Source organism: Aquarana catesbeiana, linkage group LG12 (genome assembly GCF_042186555.1).
Source record: "Aquarana catesbeiana isolate 2022-GZ linkage group LG12, ASM4218655v1, whole genome shotgun sequence".
In the NCBI taxonomy this organism is placed as follows: Eukaryota; Metazoa; Chordata; class Amphibia; order Anura; family Ranidae; genus Aquarana; species Aquarana catesbeiana.
This window is the reverse complement of record NC_133335.1, coordinates 102,399,123-102,422,239: the sequence shown is the minus strand read 5'-3', so window position 1 is coordinate 102,422,239 and position 23,117 is coordinate 102,399,123. Positions and strand designations below refer to the sequence as shown.

At 44.3% G+C, this 23,117-nt stretch overlaps 1 protein-coding gene across 2 annotated transcripts in view; it reads right to left on the bottom strand.

Moving 5' to 3' along the window:
• MRPL38 (mitochondrial ribosomal protein L38) overlaps window positions 1-23,117 on the bottom strand; it is an 80,808-nt gene that overhangs the window by 1,880 nt on the left and 55,811 nt on the right. For both annotated transcript variants that reach the window (XM_073608233.1, XM_073608232.1), the window contains exons 3-8: window positions 15,958-16,095; window positions 4,716-4,924; window positions 4,560-4,632; window positions 4,370-4,415; window positions 4,119-4,277; window positions 1,197-1,333 (exon numbers count right to left, since the gene is read on the bottom strand). In XM_073608233.1, coding sequence (XP_073464334.1) covers window positions 1,197-1,333; window positions 4,119-4,277; window positions 4,370-4,415; window positions 4,560-4,632; window positions 4,716-4,924; window positions 15,958-16,095 — 762 coding nt within the window. The remainder of the gene's footprint in view (window positions 1-1,196; window positions 1,334-4,118; window positions 4,278-4,369; window positions 4,416-4,559; window positions 4,633-4,715; window positions 4,925-15,957; window positions 16,096-23,117) is intronic.

Sequence of the window (23,117 nt, the reverse complement as noted above, 5' to 3'; positions counted from 1 at the left end):
CTGCAGCCATCTAGGTAAGTAGGTTTGCTTTTTTCAGAATCCACACTACTCTTATTGCCAAGAACTGAAATAGCAGATATAAAAAAAAATTATAAAAAAATTTAGCATATACAATTGCGACACAAGTCAAATCGTAATTGAATGTTATGAAAGATTACCTTTCCTTTTCAATCTGCAGCCGCAGTAATGTTCGGTAAAATTAAAATGCAATATGGCTACCTGGAGGTGTTCTGTACACAGAAACATAATATCCTGATTGGCTCACTGATTTTCCTAGAAGTCTACACTAAGATACATGTTAGATTTTTGGCATCCTCTGCAACAAAAATGCAATTTTTGGTAAGATACTCCCAAAAGGAAAATCAGGCCTAAGCCTGGGTTCACACTGTAGCGAACACAGATATTGCATGTGATTCGCACCCGCACTGCTGTGCCGGTCACATGCGATGTCTGTGCAATGCGAGTTCAGCCACACAGTTGTATGGCTAAACTCGCACTGGGTGCGCATAAATAAAAAAAAAAGTGCAGGGACCCCCCCCCCCCCCCCGGAATCGGATCGCATGGGTGTTCACACCTATGCGATCTGATTCTTGTCCGAATCCACAGTTTGCACTGCGATCTGTGAACTGATATGGGGATGTCATTAACATTGTATTAACACCCGCAGCGGTTGGCAGAGGGCAGTGTGAACTGCCTGCGGGAGAGATGCGACGAGGGAACCGGCGCTGGAATCGCGCTGTTCCCGCATCACTATAGTGTTAATCCAGGCTCAAGGGATGCAGACCCGGCAGTTTCCTCAGAGCTCTATAGCTGCAGTAGCTGGTTGATAATTCTGAAACCACTCCCATTAGACTCACTCAGGACAGGGTCACAGAGGAACAAACAGCAAATTCTTCAGAATAACAAAAGGTAGGAATCTGCAACAAAGTTTGCTAAACTCCTTGCAATGTACAATATATTTCCCAGAGGGGAATGTTTTTTTCTCAACAAAAGTGGAGTTATGCTTGAACTTGAAAACCCATTATCAGAATCACTTTAATCATTAAGGTACAAATTAGGATTAGGAGTACAGGAAAGGAAACAGTCATGAAGAATGCTACTAGAAAAACAGTAGCACAAGGATGTGAGCACACAATAGAGAAACAGTAGTACCTATGGTCAGCAGTGTCATGTTATGGCTTATATGCTCTACTTACTTAATAACTGATGAAACACTTGGGTAACACTTTCATCCCATTTGCACTGGAAGAAAGCCAGGCCTCCAGGAGTTATCTTCTGCTCATATTTCCTATAGAAATCCAAGGTCTTAAAAGTCCTCAGCTTCAGACTGTGACTGGGAAAAGAGTTCAGTATTAGTTGGAGGCAAGGTGAATGTATAATTCTTTCTTCCCCCTCTACAGATTAAAATAGTTACACCCCAACGCCAGCCATTTTTTTTTAGTATTGGGTTGCAGTGGAAAGAGTTAAAGTCCATCCGAGGGGCTTATGGATGACATGTGGGATGGATCAAAAAGGAGGGCAAGCGGGGATCAGCACACCAGACAGGGCTTCTTTGTCCTCCTGACCACCCTCTTAGTGTGCCCTCCTGACTCCCAATTCCTTTTACCCCTTCTGACCCCTGTCCTACTGTTCCCTGCTCTTCATACTACTGACCTCTATATGCTGCCCTACACCCTAATAACCCCTATATGCTGCAATACATTCTATTGACCTCTGTACATTATCAGATATCCTACTGACTTCTGTACATGGTCAAACCTACTATTGACCCCTAGACACTGCCAAACCTACTACTTATCCCTGAAAATTGCCCAACCTACTTCTAGCACTGAGGCCAGCCTAAAACTAGTCAAACAAGTCAACCTGCATGACCAATTTTTCTGCCTTCATGATTAACTCCAGCCTCAGTCTTTTGCAGGTGACCATCTTCCCGAGATATGAAAAAATTGTGAAAGTAAATGTTGTGTTTCTCCTACAGCTACCTTTTAAGGTAAGCCAAGTTTAGATTTTTTTAATGACATTTGTTTTAGTATATATTTCAAAGTTTTCTTCATGCCATCTTTGCTTTCAATTAGGGGCTTGCTAGTTAAAAAACAAAAACAAAAATCGGGTGCTGTGCTGCACTCCAGTGATCTTGATCTCTTCTATGTTGTCCAGGTAGATCTCAACATCTCTGCCTACCCTACAGCTGGGTATGCTCTGCTTATGAATCAACAAAATGAATCATTTTGTGGTCACACAGCACCCTACTTGTAAAGGTCATTTTCCCTGTTCAAGCCACTGTTGCCTGATGTCATGGCTGAAACACAAAGCTATGCTGGAGCAAGGCCAATACAGAGAACAGGCAGCATGCCTAGAAGTGCCCATTTAGCAAGCGGCCAATGGTAGCAGTAATGAACCCGATGTGAGATCACACTAAGCAGCAGCAGCAGCAGCAGCAGCAGCAGCAAAGGACTCCTCCTCTGTAGGGTACATAATAAAATCAGTATAGAGAAAGACAGGGCAGACATGCAATTTCCCTCCCCCCACACAAAAAAACTGCACCCATAGCAGTTGCCCCTCTTGCCCCCTTTCTCGCACACAAATTACATAGAGGCAACTCTCAAATTCTGGAGCCGTGCAGCATTGTTGCCACACCATTACAGGAAATTGCACCAGGTATTTGTGGGGTTTTGTACAGATACATTTATAATTAAAGTGGTTGTAAACCTTTACATATACCCAGTGAAGTGACTGGTCTCAGGTGATACACAGAGATAAAAAAACAAATCCTCCTACATAAGTTGTACCTATTGTCTACTGTCCTCTCTACATCTTTTCGAAATGCTGAATTTTAAAGCTGGTCTGAGCTGCCAGAAAAAAAGGGATGCAAAGAGCTGAAGTTTCACTCTGCAGAGCTCAGTGAGGAGAGCTTGGAGACCTGATTAGCGGGCAGCCCCCCCCCCCCCCCCACACACACACACACACACACACACACACACACACACACACACACAGCACAAAAGAAAAAGAGTTGAGGCTGTCAATCTGCTGCATGTCCCATATTTCTCTTGGTGTCAGGAAAACTCAGAAGTGATTTAGGCTGATAGCAGAGGAACGGGGCAGCAGACAGAGACAACACCTAGTGCACTTTTGAGAGAACACTGTATATATGTCGATAAAGTACACGGTATATATGCTTTGTTCACATTTCATGTCTGAGGTTTACAACCACTTTAAGTGCTGCAGTACATATTTTTAAATGGGGGCTATAGTTCGACTAACATTTCTGCCAGGTTTGTTTTTCTGACTGCGACTACGCTTTTTGTCCATGTACAAATCGTGTAGTTGTCACAGGGAGATAAAATCACAGACAACAACAAAAATATAGCCAAAAATTATAACCTCACACCACTAGAAATTTGTTTTTGTCCCTGTTCGAGAGATTTTCCATCACTGTCTGTCTTGACAGAAAGTGTAGGGATGGGAAATAAAAACCTGGCAATAAAAATCTGACTTTTTTTACATTTGTAGAGCAGAGCCTGCATTGCTTTAAAACACGCAAATTCTACTTTTGTAAACAAAAAAATTGTCACGATCCTGAAACAATTTACTTGACAACATATCTTGGACTGTAGGAGGAAACCTGCAAAAACCCATGCAGTGATCTCATTAGAATTAAACCAAACACCTTATTAATGTCAGGCAGTAGTTATGCTACCCACATACAGTAAACTACAAGCATCCAACATCAGCTTCTCGAGGGTCTCACTTTATGACTGATGTTCAGGGGTATTGCTAGGTTGTACAGGGCATGGATTAACCAGCTGTGGGTGGAGAGATGCACGTATAGGTATTCTGTAACCCAACGTTAACATCACTCCCTCCCACCCCCCATTCTCTTTCCTCTACCATTCTTTCTCCTCCTCTTCTCCATCCCACCAATACTTCTTGTCGTTGATAAATGATTAATGCATTGCAAGACAGTCTTCCATCCTACTATTTAGCCTTTTTAGTGTTAAACTAGAAGTTATACACTTCTTATTCAACACAAAGGCTGTACAGCACAGAGTAGATTTCCTCACCCCCCCCTACAGACAAGTCTCTCTTCTTTACTTTCCTCAACACTCCAGACTTACCATGGGTTTGGTCGCATCTCCTCTGTATAATCAATGCGTTCTTCTTGCTTAAACAAGATGAATATGTATCTATGGTAACCAGTGCCATTAGCAGGGAATGTAGGAAAGTAGTGACAAATCTCCTCTCCAGAAAGGACTTGGTTCCCAGGAATGTTTCCCCTGAAAGAAACAGTCATTAATTCACAAATGGGGGAGAGCCAAGCACAGAATAATAGCTTCATTACCTTACAGCATATGGCAAGAGTACTTACACCAGCCAGTGCACATATTCTGAGCCTGTATCCCTCAGGTGGCCATCTAAATACATAACACAAAGAGTGGAGAGAATTAAAGCGCAGCACTGTTTTCCATTAAGTATCAGAGGCAGACAGACAGGAGTTCTTCTTTACTGGTCACCCAACAAAATATATAACAGGCTTTTATCTATAGTGTTAAACAAACCTGGATTTGTAAAAAGAAGTGTCCACAAAGAGTCTTCCTGTGCGTCAAATGTCACCTCTGGAGCCACTGCGGCCTGAAGCAACAAATAAAGGTTATCAGCACAACTAGTATTATGTTAGCCCCCAGAACTAAAAACATTAATAGTGAGACACTTACCTCAGATGGAGTCACCACATTTCCATAATAGACAGGCATAACTGTGTCATGTTCTGCATTATATTGGACACGAAGAGCAACTCTAGGAACAAAGGTGGCTTCTCCAAAGAGATCTTTATATACTCCATAATGTTCAGCCACTCTCTGGATGTGATGTGGGCCACAGGTTTGCTCCCATTCTGCTCGAACTTCGTCCAGGGGTATGTGCACTATTGGTGGAACAAATACAGTGGGATTATGGAAACTCGTTCCTTTATGTTTTTGTAAAAGTTATATATTGAATGTTAGCTTCAGCATCATAAAAGGGATAGTCATTCAAAGCTCTATGTTTCGGTTTCAATGAAATGTCAGAGGTTTAAATCAATCAATGCTTTCATATGTATGCATTTTGACACCTCGTAGTGAGTTCTATTTATGCAAGTTCTCAATGCCACCCACCTGCCTTGGTTATTATAATCCAGATCTCACACCTTCTATTCAACGTTAAGCCCTTGTTCACACCAGTTCGACTTCAGGTGTGACATGCGATTTACAAATCGCACCTAAAGTTACATCTAATGTATTTCTATTGCATTGTCTTAATTAATGTGAATTGAAGGAGCGCAATTTTAAAAAAAGTTCCTGCACTATATTTTTTGCAATTTCATGTACGACTTGCATTGACATGTGTACATGAAATAGCACAGATGTCGGCAAGTCGCAGATGAATCGCACAGTCCTGCGGCTTTGCAATCGTGCTGAAGTAGCGCGATTTCAAAGCCGTATTCAGTGTGAACGGGGGCCAATTGTCCATTTTAGAGACTATGGCCAGTTTCTGACTGAACAGTCAGCATCTACCAATTATCATAATATTGGTATAGTGAGTGGACTAAACCTTTAAATTGGAACTACATTCAAAAAGTGAAGATGTGGTACATTAATGGGAACATTTAGAAATGTTACCTGTGCCTAAGTGGTATCCTGAAAAAAAATAGGATTTTTACGTCATACTTACCTGTAAAATCCTTTTCTTTGAGTACATCATGGGACACAGAGTCAGGCTAATATTCATTACCTACTGGGTTATACTTCATCATTACGTGATTGGAAACTAGTAGACCAAATGTCTTCAGACAGGAAGTGATCCCCTATATAACCCCTCTCATACAGGAAGCACTTCAGTTTTATAGAAAGCACTGAATCCTCAAAAAAGAGGGGAGGGATCTCTGCATCCCATGATGTACTCAAAGAAAAGGATTTTACAGGTAAGTATGACGTAAAAAATAGGATTTTTTATAACAGCTTACCTGTAAAATCCTTTTCTTTCAATGGACATCACGGGACACAGAGCCTCATTAATTACTGATGGGTTATATAGGTATCACTAGGTGATTGGACACTGGTCACACCCTAAACAGAAAGTTCAACCCCCTATATAATCCCTCCCCTTGCAGAGATACCTCAGTTTTGTAGCCAAGCAATATAAGTGTATTAGAAGAGGGGCGGGACCTCTGTGTCCCGTGATGTCCATCGAAAGAAGTAGGGTGCAATCAGACCTGAGGACCTTGTACCGCTGCCTGCAGCACACTACGCCCAAAGGCGATATCCTCATGCCTTCTCACATCCACCTGATAAAATCTGGTGAATGTATAAATTGAAGACCAGGTTGCGGTCTTGCAGATTTGAGCCATAGAGGCCCAGTGATGCACTGCTCAAGAAGCACCAATAGCTCTTGCGGAATGTGCCCTGATCTGAAATGGAGTAATCTTCTGTTTCAACCCGTAAGCTTGAATAATCAACTGTCGAATCAATTTAGAAATGGTAAATTTTGACGCTGCCTGTCCTCTATTGGGACCCTCTGGCAGCACGAACAAAACATCCGTCTTGCGAATTTGAGCAGTTGCTTGCAGATAGGTCTTGACTGCTCTTACTACATCCAAAGAATGTAGTGACCTCTCTTCCAAAGAACAGGGATCTGGAAAAAAGGAAAGGAAGAACAATGTCTTGGTTTAGATGAAAATCTGAAACCACCTTCGGCAAAAAACTAGGATGAGGGCGCAATACCACTCTATCCTTGTGCATAATCAAATAAGGCTCTTTACAGGAAAGAGCTGCTAATTCTGATACTCTTCTAGCAGAAGAGATGGCTACCAGAAAAATTAACTTCCTTGTCAGCAAGACCAAAGGAATCTGACGTATTGGTTCAGAGGGCTGTTTCTGTAAAAAAGACAGAACCAAGTTCAAGTCCCAGGGGTTTAGGGGCGCCTTAACAGGAGGATTAAGACGCGTCACCCCCTGCATAAAGTTTCGGACCAAAGAATGCGAAGCAAGTGGCCGTTGACAATACTACTGATAAGGCCGAGACCTGGCCCCTGATGGTACTCAAGGCCAGCTTCATCTCTAATCCCAAATGTAGAAAATCAAGACTTCTACCAATCACATATTTTCTGAGATGCCAACCCCTGGATTCACACCAGGATACATAAGCTTTCCAGATTCTATGATAAATTACTCTGGAAGCTGGCTTCCTTGCATTGATCAAGGTAGATATCACAGGACCTGAAATCCCATGACTCTTCAGAACCTGGGTTTCAATAGCCAAACCGTCAATTTTAACGTTTGTAAGGCAGGCTGGAATGCTGGACCCTGAGATAACAGGTCTGGGCGTGACGGTAGGGTCCACGGGGAACCCACCGTCATCCTTACTATTTCTGCATACCAAGTCCTCCTGGGCCAAGCGGGGGCTACCAGAAGTATCAACCTTCCTGCCTGATCCTGCGAAGGAATCGTGGCAGTGGCAGAATATGCGGGAATGCATAAACCAGTGAGAACTGATGCCACGGAATCACCACCGCATCTGTCCCGTATGCAAAGGGATCTTTTGTCCCTGCCACAAATTTGATATAAGCCACTGCTGTGGCATTGTCGGACTGGATCCTGACTGGGCAACCCTGTAGCCTGAGAGTTCAGGCCTTTAGGGCTAGATATGCCGCACGGATCACCAGAATATTGATGGGTAGAGACCTCTCGGTCTTGAACCATACCCCTTTACCGCAGACTGTTCCAGAACTGCTTCCCAACCCGAAAGACTGGCATCCGTTGTTACCACCGTCCAGGTGACCGGTAAAACGGATCTCCCCTTTCTGCAAGCTTTCGGGTATTAACCACCAATTGAGGCACTGACGCACTGCATGAGACGAGTGCATTGGAAAATCTAATGCCTGAACCTTCTTGTTCCAGGCCGACAGGATACTGTGTTGCAACAGTCCTGACTGAAACTGAGCATAGGGAACTGCTTCGAACGAGGCTACCCTCTTTCCCAGCAGCCTTATATAAAGGCGGACAGAAGGACCCTTCTTGGTCCTGTCTACCAGAATCAGCTCCCTTAAGGCAGTGATCCTTGCCTGAGGTAAAAAATACCTACTTCCTGGCTTGTATCTATGATCAAACCCAAATACTCCAGTTTTCTTACTGGTTTTAGGAAAGATCTTTCTAGGTTGAGGATCCAACCTAGGTGTTCCAGATACTTGGCTGTGGTCCTCAAGTTCCCGTTCAACTAGGCATGCTATGACAGCTATACCCTGAGCCCTTAATCTGGCCCGAGGAGGAGCCAAGATCTTAGTGAACCCTCGAGGTGCAGTGGCTATCCCAAAAGGCAGAGCCACAAACAGGAAATGACGCCCTCCTATCTTGAAGTGCAGAAACTTCTAATGAGCAGGAAAAATGGGCACTTGCAGATATGCATCTCTGATGTCTATCGATGCCAGCAAATTCTCCTCCCTGCAGGATGGAGACTACTGTCCGAATTGATTCCATGCGGAAGGACCGCAAAAAGGTTGGAATAAAATCCAATCCTTGATCCTTCGCGGGAACCATCATAATGACCTCTTGCGACAAAAGTCGCTCCAACGCTAGAAGGAGCGACTGCTTCTTCTCTGGATCTCTGGGGACACTTGATCTGAGGAAACGATGAGAGGGAAACTCTTGGAACTCCAGTTTGTAACCTAAGGTTACTGTGGAGATTACCCATCTGTCCTGAAATCCTCCTGCCAGAGCTTTTGAGAACTGTAGCAGTCTTCACCCCACTCGAGCGAGCAGGGGCGCCCCTTCATAAAGAGGCCTTAGAGTCCTGTCTAGCAGGCTTCTTCCCCCAGGACTTCTTTGTCTCTGGGGTTTGACTCTTGTTTCCTGACCCAGACGGAGAAGACCGTCGCGACTGCCTAGAGGCTGATGCCCCTGGCACTGGGGAAAAGAGTCCGTTTGAAAGAGGGACGCTTTCTCCTCTTCTTAACAGGTAAGAGAGTGCTCTCCCACTAGAGAACCTTTGAATGTAATTATCCAAGTGTTCTCTAAACAACCTTGCACCATGAAATGAAAATCCAGCCAGAAGTTTCTTACATGGTGCTTCAGCTGACCATTTTTCAACCATAAGATTCTACGCATAAGCATCAACTCAAGTTAAAGATGAGAGGTTTTGCCTGATAGAATCTCTAATGGTGTAAACAGCAAAAACATAAGGCCTCTGGAAGGTTAGCCAACCCCTGGGCCTGCTGTTCAAATAAAACTTTGATGACCTGCTTAACATGGTCTCTTAAGTATTGACAGACTCCGATCGCTGCCACTGCAGGTTGAACTACTGAACCTGCTAAGGAGAAAATATCCTTCAATAGGGATTCCACCTTTTATCCACAGCATCCCTGAGCCTCTGAGCATTGTCTACAGGACAAGTCAGACTACAGAGGAAATGGCGGCATCAACGGCCGGTATCCCCCACATCTTTATAAACATTTCTTCCCTAGGATAAAGTGTTGAAAACTTTTCCAGGCGGAAAAAAGCATTTATCTGGGTGATCCCACTCAGAAAAAATAAGCTTTTTCGAGTACATTATAAACAGGAAAAGCTTGTGTTGTTTGAGGAGGCTTCAGTGACCCCAAAGAAACAGAGGGTTCTTTAACTGATTCAGATACGGATACTTTAAATGTGGAGTGGACTAATCCAGCAAGGATCTGTACCAAGACTTTCTCAGGCTGAGAAGCGAAGAGAGCCCTTCTCCACTTGATTCCTCAGAGAAGGAATCATCCGTCCCATCCCGATCCTCTGAAAGGGATTCCTCTCTTTTATCCCAGAGCTCCTCTGCCTGAGGGTCTTGGGGAACAGAGGAAGGCCTAGTGCGTTTTCTTCCACTGAGTGAAGATGTAATCACGGCCATTAATCCTTCCTCTAATCCATTAATGGTTGAGGAAAAAACCTCCTGTGTAATGTATACAGGGGCTGAAGTGCCAAAAGCAGGTGTAGCCCCTGACCCCAACGGCTCTCCCTGGCTAGCCGTCCCTGGCCCCTCAGGGGGGGAGGATGCTGCAGAAACGGGGTCCTCAGAACCTGAATGAGATCCCCTAGAGTCTCTGGTTCTTGGGGTATTTGGGCACTTCTACCCATAGTGCAAAGCAACAAGGTGGAGGTATCACAAAATGAACACTGACTGCTGAGCGATGTAGTCTGGCAAAAGCCTTGCTACCAAATGCCCAGTCTGGTGTTCCCTTAGTAAATGTTGCCTAGGAGAATGCCTGTGTCCCAACTTACATGCGACTGTCAGCTCTGTGTCCCTCCAAAGGCTTAGTGCACCTGTAATCTGTGTCTTTAATAGCCTGCAATGTGGGCGTCGGAGCACGCTACCAGACTTTCACTCAGGGATTTGAGCGCAGCTGTGCTCTTTACACTCACCCTTGGAGTCTACAGTGCATTCACAGAATCACCCTTTCCCCTGAGCTACTCGTCTCGCTGTGCTGATGCCCCGCCCCCCCCTCTACCGCCCCCCATCCTTCGTTTTTCGAAAAACGCGCACTTCCAGCACAAGCTGACCCTCCGGAACAGCATGGAGGGGAGGCTGGGGGAGGGGATAGGAAGGAGAGAGGCCGGTAGTAATGGGGCCTGCACATGGCAATGGCGGCGGCGGCGGCAAAAGTGCGGTGTACAACCGCCTTTATAGACCACCCGCGGCCTCCCCCTAGTCCGGGGGGATATATCCCTAAGGAGAGCCCCCCATCCCATCCTACCTGAGCCGGCCGGAGGAGCTTGTGCAGTGTGGAAACACTGAGACAGACATCAGCATGAGAAGGTATGTGCTCTTGGCAGCCCCCCGGTGGCGACAATAGGCATAGCATGCATTTACCTTAAAGGAGAAAACCCACTAGAATTAAAAAATTCTGTGGAATCTCCCTTACCTTATCCAGCCGCAGGGTTCTGTTATACAGACCCAATCTTCACCTCTCACGGTGGGCTCCGTTTGAAAAAACCTTCAGAGACTGGGGCCCCCTACGAATAGGGGGATCCACAGTTCTGGCCTGTAAAGCACCCAGCCAGAAATAAGGATAGAAAACCATTTTCTGATATGCGGGGTCCAGCTCTCTAAAAAGAGAAGCGTTACAGGTAAAACCTTGTTTCTTCGGACACGAGGCCCAGGTACCATTCAATTCGGCCTAGAAAAGAGACCTTGAAATGGATCCGGTTCGCCTGGCTTGCCCCAGTATAGGATATTCCCTTTGGAGCTCAGCACAGGACATCTTTACACGTCCATCATCTAAGACACTGGTGTAAAAACTGAGGTATCCCTGCAAGGGAAGGGATTATATAGGGGATTGAACTTCCTGTTTAGGGTGTGACCAGTGTCCAATCACCTAGTGATACCTATATAACCCATCAGTTATTACTGAGGCTCTGTGTCCCGTGATGTTTGAGAAAGAAATCCTATTTTCTTTTTCATACATCATGAGACACAGAGTCAGGCTAATATTCATTACCTGCTAGGACGTCCCAGACCAATAGCCTTGAGGGGAGGAAGACACCCTGCTTATATGGCAGCCCACAGTACACTGCGGCCGAAAGCAGAATCCTCGGCCACTCGAACATCCGCTTGATAAAATTTTGTGAACGTATGCACTGAAGACCAGGTAGCAGCCTTACAAATCTGAGCCACAGATACCTGATGGCGAAAAGCCCAGGAGGTTCCTACACCCCTGGTAGAATGAGCTTGCATCCTAAAGGGAGGAGCTTTATGTTTCAGACCGTAGGCCTGAATGACCAATTGATGGACCCAATTGGCAATGGAAGCTGCCTGCCCCTTAAGTCCTTTTGGTAAAACAAAAACAAACAAAAAAAAGGTCTGATCCTCGGATCTCCGCAGATCTAGACAAATAAATCTTGACTGCCCGGACAATGTCCAAAGAATGCAGTCGTCTCTCTTCCGCCGAATGAGGCTGAGAGAAAAAAAGAAGGCAAAATAATGTTCTGATTTAAATGAAAAGCCAACACCACCTTGGGCAAAGAGGATGGAAGAGGTCATAAAACGACTCTCATGGTAAAGGATCAAATACGGTTTCCTGCATGGAAGGGCCACCAACTCCGACACCCTTCTAGCCGAGGTGATAGCCATCAGGAAGGCTAGACACCACTGGTCCCGAGATGCCACGGTCCTTTAACACCCTGGCTTCAATAGCCATGCCATCAAATTTAGAGACTGTAAATTGGGGTGGAATATGGGACCTTGAGACAGTAGATCGGGGTGACATGGAAGCGTCCCTGGCCCGTCTATTGCCAGTCTCACAATCTCCGGGAACCAGGGCCTTCTGAGCCAAGCCTGGTGCAACCAGAATGACTGGAATCCCCTCTCCGAATTCTGCAAAACAAATGTGGAAGGAGAGGGATCGGAGGGAAAGCATAAACCAGGCAGTACTGGCTCCATGGAACTATCAGAGAGAGAATCTGCCTCAATTGCCAGAGGATCTCTTGTTCGAGACACAAACTGCTGTAGCTTGTTGTTGAACCTGGATGCCAGTAGGTCGACCTCTGGCCATCCCCAACGTTGACAAATTTCCTGGAACACCTCTGGGTGTAGGGACCATTCCTCCGGGCAGATCTGCTGGCGGCTGAGATAATCTGCCTTCCAGTTCTCTACTCCTGGGATATGGACTGCCGATATAATTGGCATATGTGCCTCTTCCCAGGCTAGTATGTAGTTCACCTCCTTCAGAGCTGAATGACTCCTGGTACCGCCTTGGTGGTTTATATATGTCACTGCAGTGGCATTGTCGGACTGAACCCTGATGGCGCAATCCTAAAGCTCCACCGTCCAGGACTGTAGGGCCAAACGTACTGCCCGTAATTCTAGGACGTTGATGGGCAGGGTCTGCTCTGTCTCTGACCATTTCCCCTGAACTGTGAGCCCGTCTAGTTTGACTCCCCAACCTGAGAGACTGGCATCTGTAGTCAGTACTCTCCAAGTTACCGGGAGAAAGGATTTTCCCTTTTGCAGGTTCTGATCCTGTAATCACCATTTTAGGCTTCTTAAGCATGCCTGAGGAGATAAGCACATTGGAAAATCCAGGGCTTTTCTTCCTCTGTTCCAAGCCAACAAGATGTCCTGTTGTAAAGGCCAGGAATGGAACTGGGCATAGGGCACTGCATCGAAGGAAGATACCATCCTCCCTAAAAGGCTCATACAGAGCCGAATGGAGGGTTGTCTGGTGCCTCTTATCTGACGCACCTGATCTTTCGGGGCACAGATCCTTACGGGTGGCAAGAATACTCTTGCTTGGACTGTGTTTAGAATCAGACCTAAATATCTTAGACTGTTCTCAAGGCTGACTTTGATATTTATGATCCAGCCTAAGCTTTTCAAATACCTCACTGTGTATATTATGCTCTGTTCTAGAGCCTGTACTGAGTGATCTCTGAGCAAGAGGTTGTCCAGATACCCGAGCACCAGGATCCCTTGGGCCCTTAAGCGACCCAGTACTGGTGCTAGGACCTTTGTGAACACCTTTACAATCACTCCTTGATGCACTAGATGATGTAGTGCCTGAAGCAATAAGTTTCTTTTTGGAGGAGCCAAGGGAACGCTGTATCTTAGAAACCTCTGAGGGGGCACCCCTCGTAACGCCAGCTTGTAACTGCGAGATATAATTGAGGTGACCCACTCGTCCAGAATTGTTTTCCAAATGTCCGCAAAGTGCTGCAGCCTTCCCCCCACCTGATGGAGTGGGGGCGTCCCCTCAAAAGGAGGGCTTGGTGCTGGTTTTAGAAGAATTTTGGACCCGGGGCCTTTTCTGGCCCTGGCCTTGCAGCTTGCCCCTGGCCCTAGCGCCCTGTTGGCGGCAGAACCGCCCTGAGGTTGAAACATTTGAGGAAGCAGTCCCTGGGTTTTTAAAACGAGGGACGTTTGGTGCTTTTCTTCACAGGAAGTAGAGAACTCTTCCCTCCGGAAATCTTTTGGATATATTTGTCCAAGTGATCACCGAATAAACGTTCCCCAATAAAAACGAGAAACCAGCCAATAACTTTTTGCAAGAAAGCTCGGCTGACCAGTTCTTAAGCCATAAAAGTCTGTGCATATGTACAGACAAGAGCCAGACGAGAAACCTGCTGTATTGAATCCTTTAAAGCATCAACAGCAAAACACAGCACTCGTGGAATATCGGTCTTACTTTCAGGCAGATCATCCTCCTGGTTAGGCCTATCAGGCCGTTTGACCTGATCCTTTACAGACTGGCAAATACCAATTGCTGCAACAGCTGGCTGAATAGCTGAACTGGCCAATGAAAAGGAAGCTTTTAATAATAATTCCAATTTCCTGTCAATAGGGTCTTTCTTGTTTAAAGGAAGAGATTGCTCCATCTATGGCTGGCATGCTCCATTTTTTAACAAACTTTTCATTCTTTTAGGAGGCAAAAAAGTCCTGTCAGGAAGTTCCTAAACAGCATACACCGCCTGTTCCAAAAGGGGGTGTAGCGTGAAAGTCTGTGCGACCTGAAAAGGTCTCAGAGATCCCAAAGAGGACCAGGGGGGTTCAGTCACCTCTGCAAGAGGAAACTTAAAGGCAGAATAAACCATTTCGGTCAGAGCCAGGATCAAAAACCTCTGTCACTGAGAGGCAGACATTGATATCTTCTTGTCCAGATTGCTCGGAAGCAGACTCATCTGCTGGGCTCTCCACCGAATCCTGAGCTTTAAGCTCTTCCACATCCTCAACCCATTCCTGTTCCAGATGAGGAGACTCCGGGGAGGGGGATCTGTCACGCTTCCTGCCACCCTGTGGGATGGAGGCAATCATGCTGGCAAATCCTGTGCTCTAACACGGCTAGGGCTGAGGACAGTTCATTCTTAGTGATAAAGGGTGAAGCAGCAGCGTTGACTGTGGGCACAATACCAGATAGGCGCAGCGGCTCAGATTGCCCGGGAGCCTCTGGTCTTTCAGGGGATACAACACTAACTATACGACTAGGTTCATCAGGAACTACTGATGAGGTAGGTGTGCCCTTCCCTGTGGTGTTAGTCCCGCTCCTCTTTTTTGGAAGACATTCAATGCCTGCAAACAAAGAGTACTTGGGTGTAATTAAAATACTTCAGAAGGGAAACCCTTTAATAGGGCTCTTCCTGTATGGGAGGGGTTATATAGGGGATCACTTCCTGTCTGAATACCTTTGGTCTACCAGCGTCCCTTCACCTAATTATGAAGTATAACCCAGCAGGTAATGAATATTAGCCCGACTCTGTGTCCCATGATGTATGAAAAAGAAATGCCTTTTTTCTCAAAATATTTCTAAAAAAAAAAAATATCTTCCCAATATGCGAGTGTACCTAGGCACAGTTGTACATACAACCTCATAGCTGTATGTTTGTAGTATGAGATCTCATATACTGCTGTCTCTGACTGATACGCTCAGAAGATTTGGAGTGAGATTTGGTGATGTCACTACTGTGCTGCTCACGGTCCTCCTTGCTAGAGGCGCTTACATGCCCTACTTCAACCCAAATGACCACCACCACACAAATAGTACAGAACAAAGTATTCTAATTTATTAATAGGAGAAAGAGCTGTTGGGACACCACCGGCAACACTGGGGGCTAGTCATTTGCCCTCTGCCTGACTTTTTGGGGCATTGCTTCCAGAGTTCAGTTCCTCTTTTACAGATTTGAAGTAGAAAGCCATTTTTTTTTCAGTTTTAGAGTGAAAACAGTTCAGACCCTTCATTTTTATGGCTATCTGTCTCAATTAGGTATATTTCTCACCACATTATGATCCAGTGGCATAGGAAGAAGTACAGACATTGGAATAGGGACATGGACAAAAAAAAAAAAAAACAGAACAGAAATGATAGCTAAACACTCTGTCCAAAACTATGCATTAAAAGGAGGACTCGGCTAAGGAAAAAAATCTATGGCAACATACATAGCTAAAACCATAAACTATGCAAACCACATAACATACATGTACGGTGACGTGCAGCTCTTTCTAATTCTGTGTTACTTTGATTGTCCTTCCATATCTTCTTCCGGGCCTTCTTTAATTCTGTTAAAGAGGGTGTCAAATAGGGTAGCCCGATGTCCACCTTCTCTGGCACTCCATCTGGTGAAAAAAAAAAAAAAAAACACAAAACAAGTGTAAGTGCTGGTAATAAACTCCTGAACTGCTCTCTTTAAAGTGGTGTTCCGCCTGGGCAAAAAAAAAAAAAACATTAAAAGTCATAAATACAAATACTGTAGCTGCTGACTTTTAATATATGGACACTTACCTGCAATGTCGGCACCCCAGCCGATCTTCGGATCGGCTCCCGGGTGCTGCCACCATTCCTGGTAAGGGAAACCGGCAGTGAAGCCATACTGCGCATGTGAAGTGTGCTGCGCTTTCTAACTGGCGCGACGGGGAAGGGTGCAAAATTTCAAGGGACGGCGCCGCAGTCTCCCAGAAGTGGGGAAGGGTACCTGTCAAAAACAGGTACCCGTTCCCCTCTCCCCCCTAAAAAGTGGCAAATGTTGCACCGGATGAGGGGGGGAGCAGATAAGTGGAAGTTCCACTTTTGGGTCAAACTCAGCTTTAACCTCCTGCTTTACATACAGTATAGCAAATTTGCAATGAGAATGTTGCTGTGCGGGCAGTTCTTTATTAAAAAAGAAGACAAAAAACAACACTTATACATTGCATACAGTATGACACAAAACCTAAATCACGAGATATATATACACACACACACACAAATATACACACACATAGTTGAAAGGCAACATGCAAAGACAGAAAGGGAGGAAAGAAACCTCCAAAAGACAGTCCACTCAAGAACATGCGGGTATTTTCCTAAATATCTTTATTGATAATCCCAATTAAAACAGTACATCTATCCAAAAACCAAAAACCATAAATTAAAAATAGGACAAAAGGTCCTACATTGGATTGGTGGCCACCGATTTCTTCCACATACTTCAATCACTCATGCACTTGCACACATGTAGAATTATATAGGAGACCCGGGTCTAATCTAAAAATCATATACTCCCTAGATAGGGTTATGGGCAAATTGATTGTTGTCACTTCGGTCTTCACTAGATAAAGTGCGGGTGCTAGTGATTGAAAAATATATCCGTCCGGATATTGGTGGTGAGGAAAACAAACTCAATTACAGAGTAGAGTAATGAGTGGGATATCCCCATGTTACCAGCTATATGGCAATAGTCAGAGGGCAAGTTTATACATTCAGCAAGGAAACAAACGGTAGATAGCGGTAGATAATGTGCCTCCTGTATGTTGGAGCACTACATAGCTCACCGTTTGACGTCTTCAGCAGATGAATAGCAGAGCCCATGGAGGATGTTAATAGTCGCGCTGACTTGGTATGGGGGAGCGATCATGCGGTGAGTTCATCTAGTGCTGACATGAGCTGTTGTTTCCGGATCTGTCCGTGAGGATGTACGGTATATCACAGAGTTCAAAAAGTTCCGCGCTTGGTTTGTCAAATTACCAAGGAAGGCGCTTAGCCACAGTGTCCGCCGCAGAGCTCAACCCAATGTTTTGAAGTTGGTCAAAGCACTTCTGTATACTCAGAGTCGGTTCCTCATCTATGTGTGGAGGTCCATGTCCCACCAGTGCGTAGGTTCATACAACAGAAGGAGAGCCATCCCTTAAAGAAATCCTTTCAGCAATTAACGCTTGTAAACAGTCTTTGGGTGAAATGTCAGATCAAATGAAAGATATCAAAGAAGAATTATCCCTTGTACGTTGCGATCTTAAGAAAACTGCAGAAAGAGTGACAGAAATGGAAGGGAGAATAAGTTTGATAGAGGATGACCTACACCCAATGAAACAAGAGGTTAAGGCCCAGAAAGAACAGATAAATAGACTCATGGGAAAATTTGACGAAATGGAAAACAGACTTCGTAGAGATAATGTGAGGATAGTAGGGTTGCCTGAGAAGAGTGAGGGATCGGATCCAATGGGTTTTTTGGAAAAATGGCTGATTGAAACTTTTGGAAGAGAGACATTCTCACAGCAATTCTCTATTGAAAGAGCACATAGAGTTCCGTTCAGACCCCCCCCTCAGGGAAGCCCTCCAAGAGTCTTGCTGTTGAAATGTCTAAATTATAAGGATAAGGTGACCCTTCTTCGAAGGACCAGGGAGAGAGGGAACTTATCCTTTGATGGAGCTAGGATATCAATGTATCCCGATTTCTCGCCCGAATTGCAGAAGCGTAGAGCAGAATTTCTAGGAATTAAGCGTAGTCTCCAAATGTTTGACGTTACATATGCTCTCCTTTACCCCGCTAGGCTCCGGGTAAATGCACTTGGAAGAAGTCAGATTTTTGAGTCTCCAGAGAGGGCGCGGGCATGGTTGGAGGAAAAGAAAGATCAGTTGTCACCGAAATAAATAGGGGTCTAATTAGAGAGGATTCATATAGATGGGGAATGAATGTAAAATAAAATTGATATATTTTGTATAGAGTGGGGGGGGGGGATGCACATGGTTGGTCTGAACTAGGAATGAGTTTGTATTTGAATGTAGGGAGGGAGGGATGGGCGGAGAGTGGGGGGGAATGAAGGTATGGGGGTAGGGGGAATAAGTTTGGTAATGGTGGAGGGGTATGAGACGGTCATTAAAAAAGCCTTCAAGGGGAACCTAGAATGGTGTGGGGGGGGGGGGGGGTTTGAGGTGGGCGTGGGTGGGTAAAGGTTATAGAAGTGAGAAGGTACAGAATAAGGAAATGGTTGATTCACAGGACTGTAAGGAGATGTTTTTGCACACTATATTGTATATTCCCTTGCAGGGTAACACATGGCGCACAAGTAAATTCAAAAATAGTTATAATTACACTAGTATATGAGTAAAATTCAAGGGATTGAAGTTATTAATTTAAAATATCTGGTTAAAAGGGGGAAACCTCTTTTTATCAATAGGGATAAGTACTTTAGTATTTTGGGAAGCACAAGGGGAAATGGTATTTCTTAGCTCAAGGGGTTTCTTTTTTTCTTTTTAGATCCTGATATCTGTATGTATCTCTTTTTCTTTTTGACATTAGTAGGCATTAATATCCTCCCTCTTATAAGGTCTGTCGACCATAAATAATAATCTATGGTTTTGAACATCGGGTCGTGGAATGTCTGGGGGTTGGGTTCCCCTGCCAAAAGAGCAGTAGTATTTGCTGTTTTGGACACATTTAAAGTTGGAATTGCCTGTCTGCAGGAGACACACCTAACAAAAGATACTAAAATTAACGTGAGGAAGAGGAGATATCAGCATCAGTTTCACTCCATGCATACCTCCTATTCTAGGGGGGTATCGGTTTTAATTGGTAGTGGGGTAGCGTTCTCTTGCAGACAGTACAAATCAGAAGGGCGGTATGTGTTCTTGCATTGTGTAACAGAGAATCTGGAATATGTACTGGCTAATATATATATTCCCCCTCCCTTTAAACTGGATGTTTTGTACAGCCTATTGGAATTCATAATAGACAAGCCTGAGTTACCAGTTATAGTAGTTGGGGATTTCAACGTTGTTATACATAAGAAAGTAGATAGGCACCCTCCAGGTAAACAAAGTCAAGGGATACAGGAAACCCGGATGAGCTAATTCTTACAAGAAGCAGAGTTGTCTGATATATGGAGAGCACGGAACCCGAGGGCATTACAGTTTTCATGCTATTCGAGCTCCTGTGCTACATTATCAAGGATAGACCTTGTATTAGGTAATGAGCTAGCATCACAAGTAATAAATGATGTAGTTTACCAACCCAGAGGGGTATCGGACCATTCTCTATTGATAATCTCGGTAAAGCCAGGATATAAGAAATCATGCAGGGTTTGGAAGATGAATCCAGCCTGGCTGGAAATAATAGAGGGTCAGGAAGTAATAGTGGGTGAGTTGAAGGAATTTATAACATTTAACGCAGATACTACATCGAGGGGGGTGATGTGGGATGCATTGAAGGCATATTTAAGGGGTTCACTCATACAGAAAGTGTCAAATATTAAAAAAGTATCACGGGATTGGGAGGATAGGTTCAGAAAGGAGCTAGTTGAAGCAGAGAGGGAATACATGAAAGAACCTTCCCCTGAAAAACAAAGAGTGTGGGAGAACAACAAAGATATAAAGATATAATAATTAGGAAGGTAGAAAATAAAAGGATGTTCCAGAAACAAATTATGTACGGGGAAGGGGAAAAAGTAGGGAAGATATTGGCTCACATTGTTAAGACCAGTTCCCCCCCCATCCATGGTCCCAGCTATCAGGACCTCGAGAGGTGAGATCTCATCTCAGATAGAGGTAATTACTGAGACGTTTAAAGAATATTATAAGGGTCTGTATAAATCTGGTGGGATCATGGGAGGAGAGGAAATGGATAATTTTTTCAATAACATTGACATACCGCTACTCGAGGGGACAGACAAAGAGGAGTTGGAGAGTCCGATTACATTGGAGGAGATTAAAATGGCGGTAACAGAAATGGCCAATCATAAATCCCCTGGTCCCGATGGCCTCCCAGTCGAGATTTATAAACAGTATGGGGAAGTACTACTCCAGGAACTTCTTAAGGTATTTAATTGGGCGAAAGAAAAGGGGAAACTACCTACTTCAATGACTGAAGCCACAATTATTGTGTTACACAAAGAGGGGAAAGACCCCTTGGAACCTGGGTCCTATAGACCTATTTCGCTACTCTGCTCATATGTTAAGATTTTAGCAAAAGTCCTAGCTGCCAGAATAAAGAAAGTAATTCATAAAGTAGTTCACCCAGACCAGACGGGATTTATCCCTCATAGAACAACTAGTATGAATATCAGGAGAGTATTTCTGAATTTACAGATCCCCCGTAGAGAATATGGGCTCCAGGGCAGTTATGCTGTTAGATGTGGTAAAAGCATTTGACAGCAAAGAATGGGAATACATCTGGCGGGTATTAAAGGAGTTTGGTTTTGGCCCTTCTTTCATTAATTGGGTTAAAGTACTCTATAATGACCCACATGCAAAAGTAAGAATTAATAATGATTATTCGACCGGGTTTCAGCTGGAGAGAGGCTCAAGGCAGGGATGCCCTTTATCTCCCATGATCTTTGCATTAGCTATGGAGCCATTAGCTATAACAGTAAGGCAAAATAGAATAATGGAAGGGTTTTGAAGGAAAGGTAGAGAAGAGAGGATCGCTTTGTATGCAGATGATGTCCTCATATTTTTGGGTGATATAGAGGGATCCCTGAGACAAGTGATGGATATTTTCTCGAGCTTTGGAAAAATCTCGGGTCTGTCCATAAACTGGGAGAAATCAGTATTACTACCAATAGATCCTATTAGAGAGGGTACCCCTTTAAGTAGCATCCAGATGGAAATAGCAGAGACAACAAAATATTTAGGTATTAAAATAACGAAGAACCCAGATAACTACTTAAATAATAACTTAGTCCGCTTGTTGATGAAATTTAAAAGTAAGACTGAAATATGGAAGGGCCTACCATTATCAACAGCGGGGAGGTGTAATCTGATTAAAATGCTGTGGCTCCCCCAATTACTGTATGTGATGCATAATTCGCCAATATGGATAAGTAGGAAATGGTTTAACAAAATTGATTCATTACTAAGAGACCTCATATGGAAGGGGGGGTCCCCTAGGATAAGCCTACAAACCTTACTCCTTCGCGAGAAGGGGGTTTAGCAGTACCCCACCCTCTAAGCTACTTCTTAGCAGCTCAACTACAGCATTTAGGGAGGAGCTTGGTCCTCAAGGGATATAATAATGAGGGACTGCTGACTATGGGAGCTCACCATGGGACAGTGATAGAGGCACTGGAAGCGAACTCTTTTGTACATAGAATCCCTACGGTTAAACTAATAATAAGAGTCTGGAACACTATTAAGGCCATGAAGGGAATGGGTGGTATGACTAAGTGCGCCCCCCCCTGTGGAACAATAAGAATTTACAAGAACTACAAACAACAGGGAAGATAAAAGTGTGGGAAAAAAAAGGAATAAGCAGACTAGCCCAGTTATATAATCAGAATACCTTAAAAACATTTCTGTCACTGAAGGAAGAATTTGATATACCGGATCATTCGTCCTATAATTTTTTACAAACTAAACACGCTCTAGATACACAGTTTGGGGGGCAGGGACCGTCCTGGAATAACTCTCCCATACTTCAAAGACTGGGGGATCAGGGTGGCTACAGCGGGAAATCTACCCACATATATGTAAAAGTAGCATAGAGACCCCGGAAAAACTTAAATGTAGAAGCAGGTGGGAGGGGGACCTGGGTATAGTTTCAGATGAGCAGTGGAGGGAGATACTGGTGGGAGGACATCAGGTGTCAGTCTCACCTGCTCAGAAGATCTCACATTTAATGCTACTTCATAGGACATATTATACCCCTAAAAGGCTATTTGAATTTGGACGGAGGACGGATGCTAAATGCCCCAGATGCCAGAATGTGGGAGACTTGATGCATATGATATGGAAATGTCCTAAATTATTCCGTTATTGGTCTGAGATATTGAAGACCTTAAATAAGATCTTTTCCCTAGAACTTAAAATGGACCCGAAATTATGTATCCTGGGAGTAGGAGAGAATACAGGCAGAGAAAATTTTAAAACAAAAGTAGTCCGGAGATGTCTCTTCCAAGCAAGGAAGTTAATAGCACAGAGATGGCAGGTAAGAACCCTCCCCTCGAAGGATGAGTGGATTAAAACTGTATCTGAAACAATGTGGAAGGAAAAGACAATATATACGAAGAGAAGGCACCTGAGGGAATTTAAAAAACTCTGGAGACCTTGGTTAGAAGAAATGGGATACCCAATGTAAGGAGATACTTGGGGATGTGACCTTACAATCACAGAAGCTAATATGGGAAGGAGAGGCAAGGAGTCTGGATAAGATAGGGGGGGGGGATCTGGGGTAGGAGGGGGGGTGGGTAAGAGGGGGGGGAAGAGATAAAGAGAAAAGATAGATATAGGAGAGGGGTTTTATCTTTGACCTTTCTTTTTGTGTTTGTTTTTGGTTACCTTTTTAGTCTCTTCTCTACGTCCCTTACTCTTAATATGTATGTCTTTTTATAAATGTGGTATATTTAAAACCTGGTATTTGGTAAAGTTGTATACTTTAATGAAGTGATTA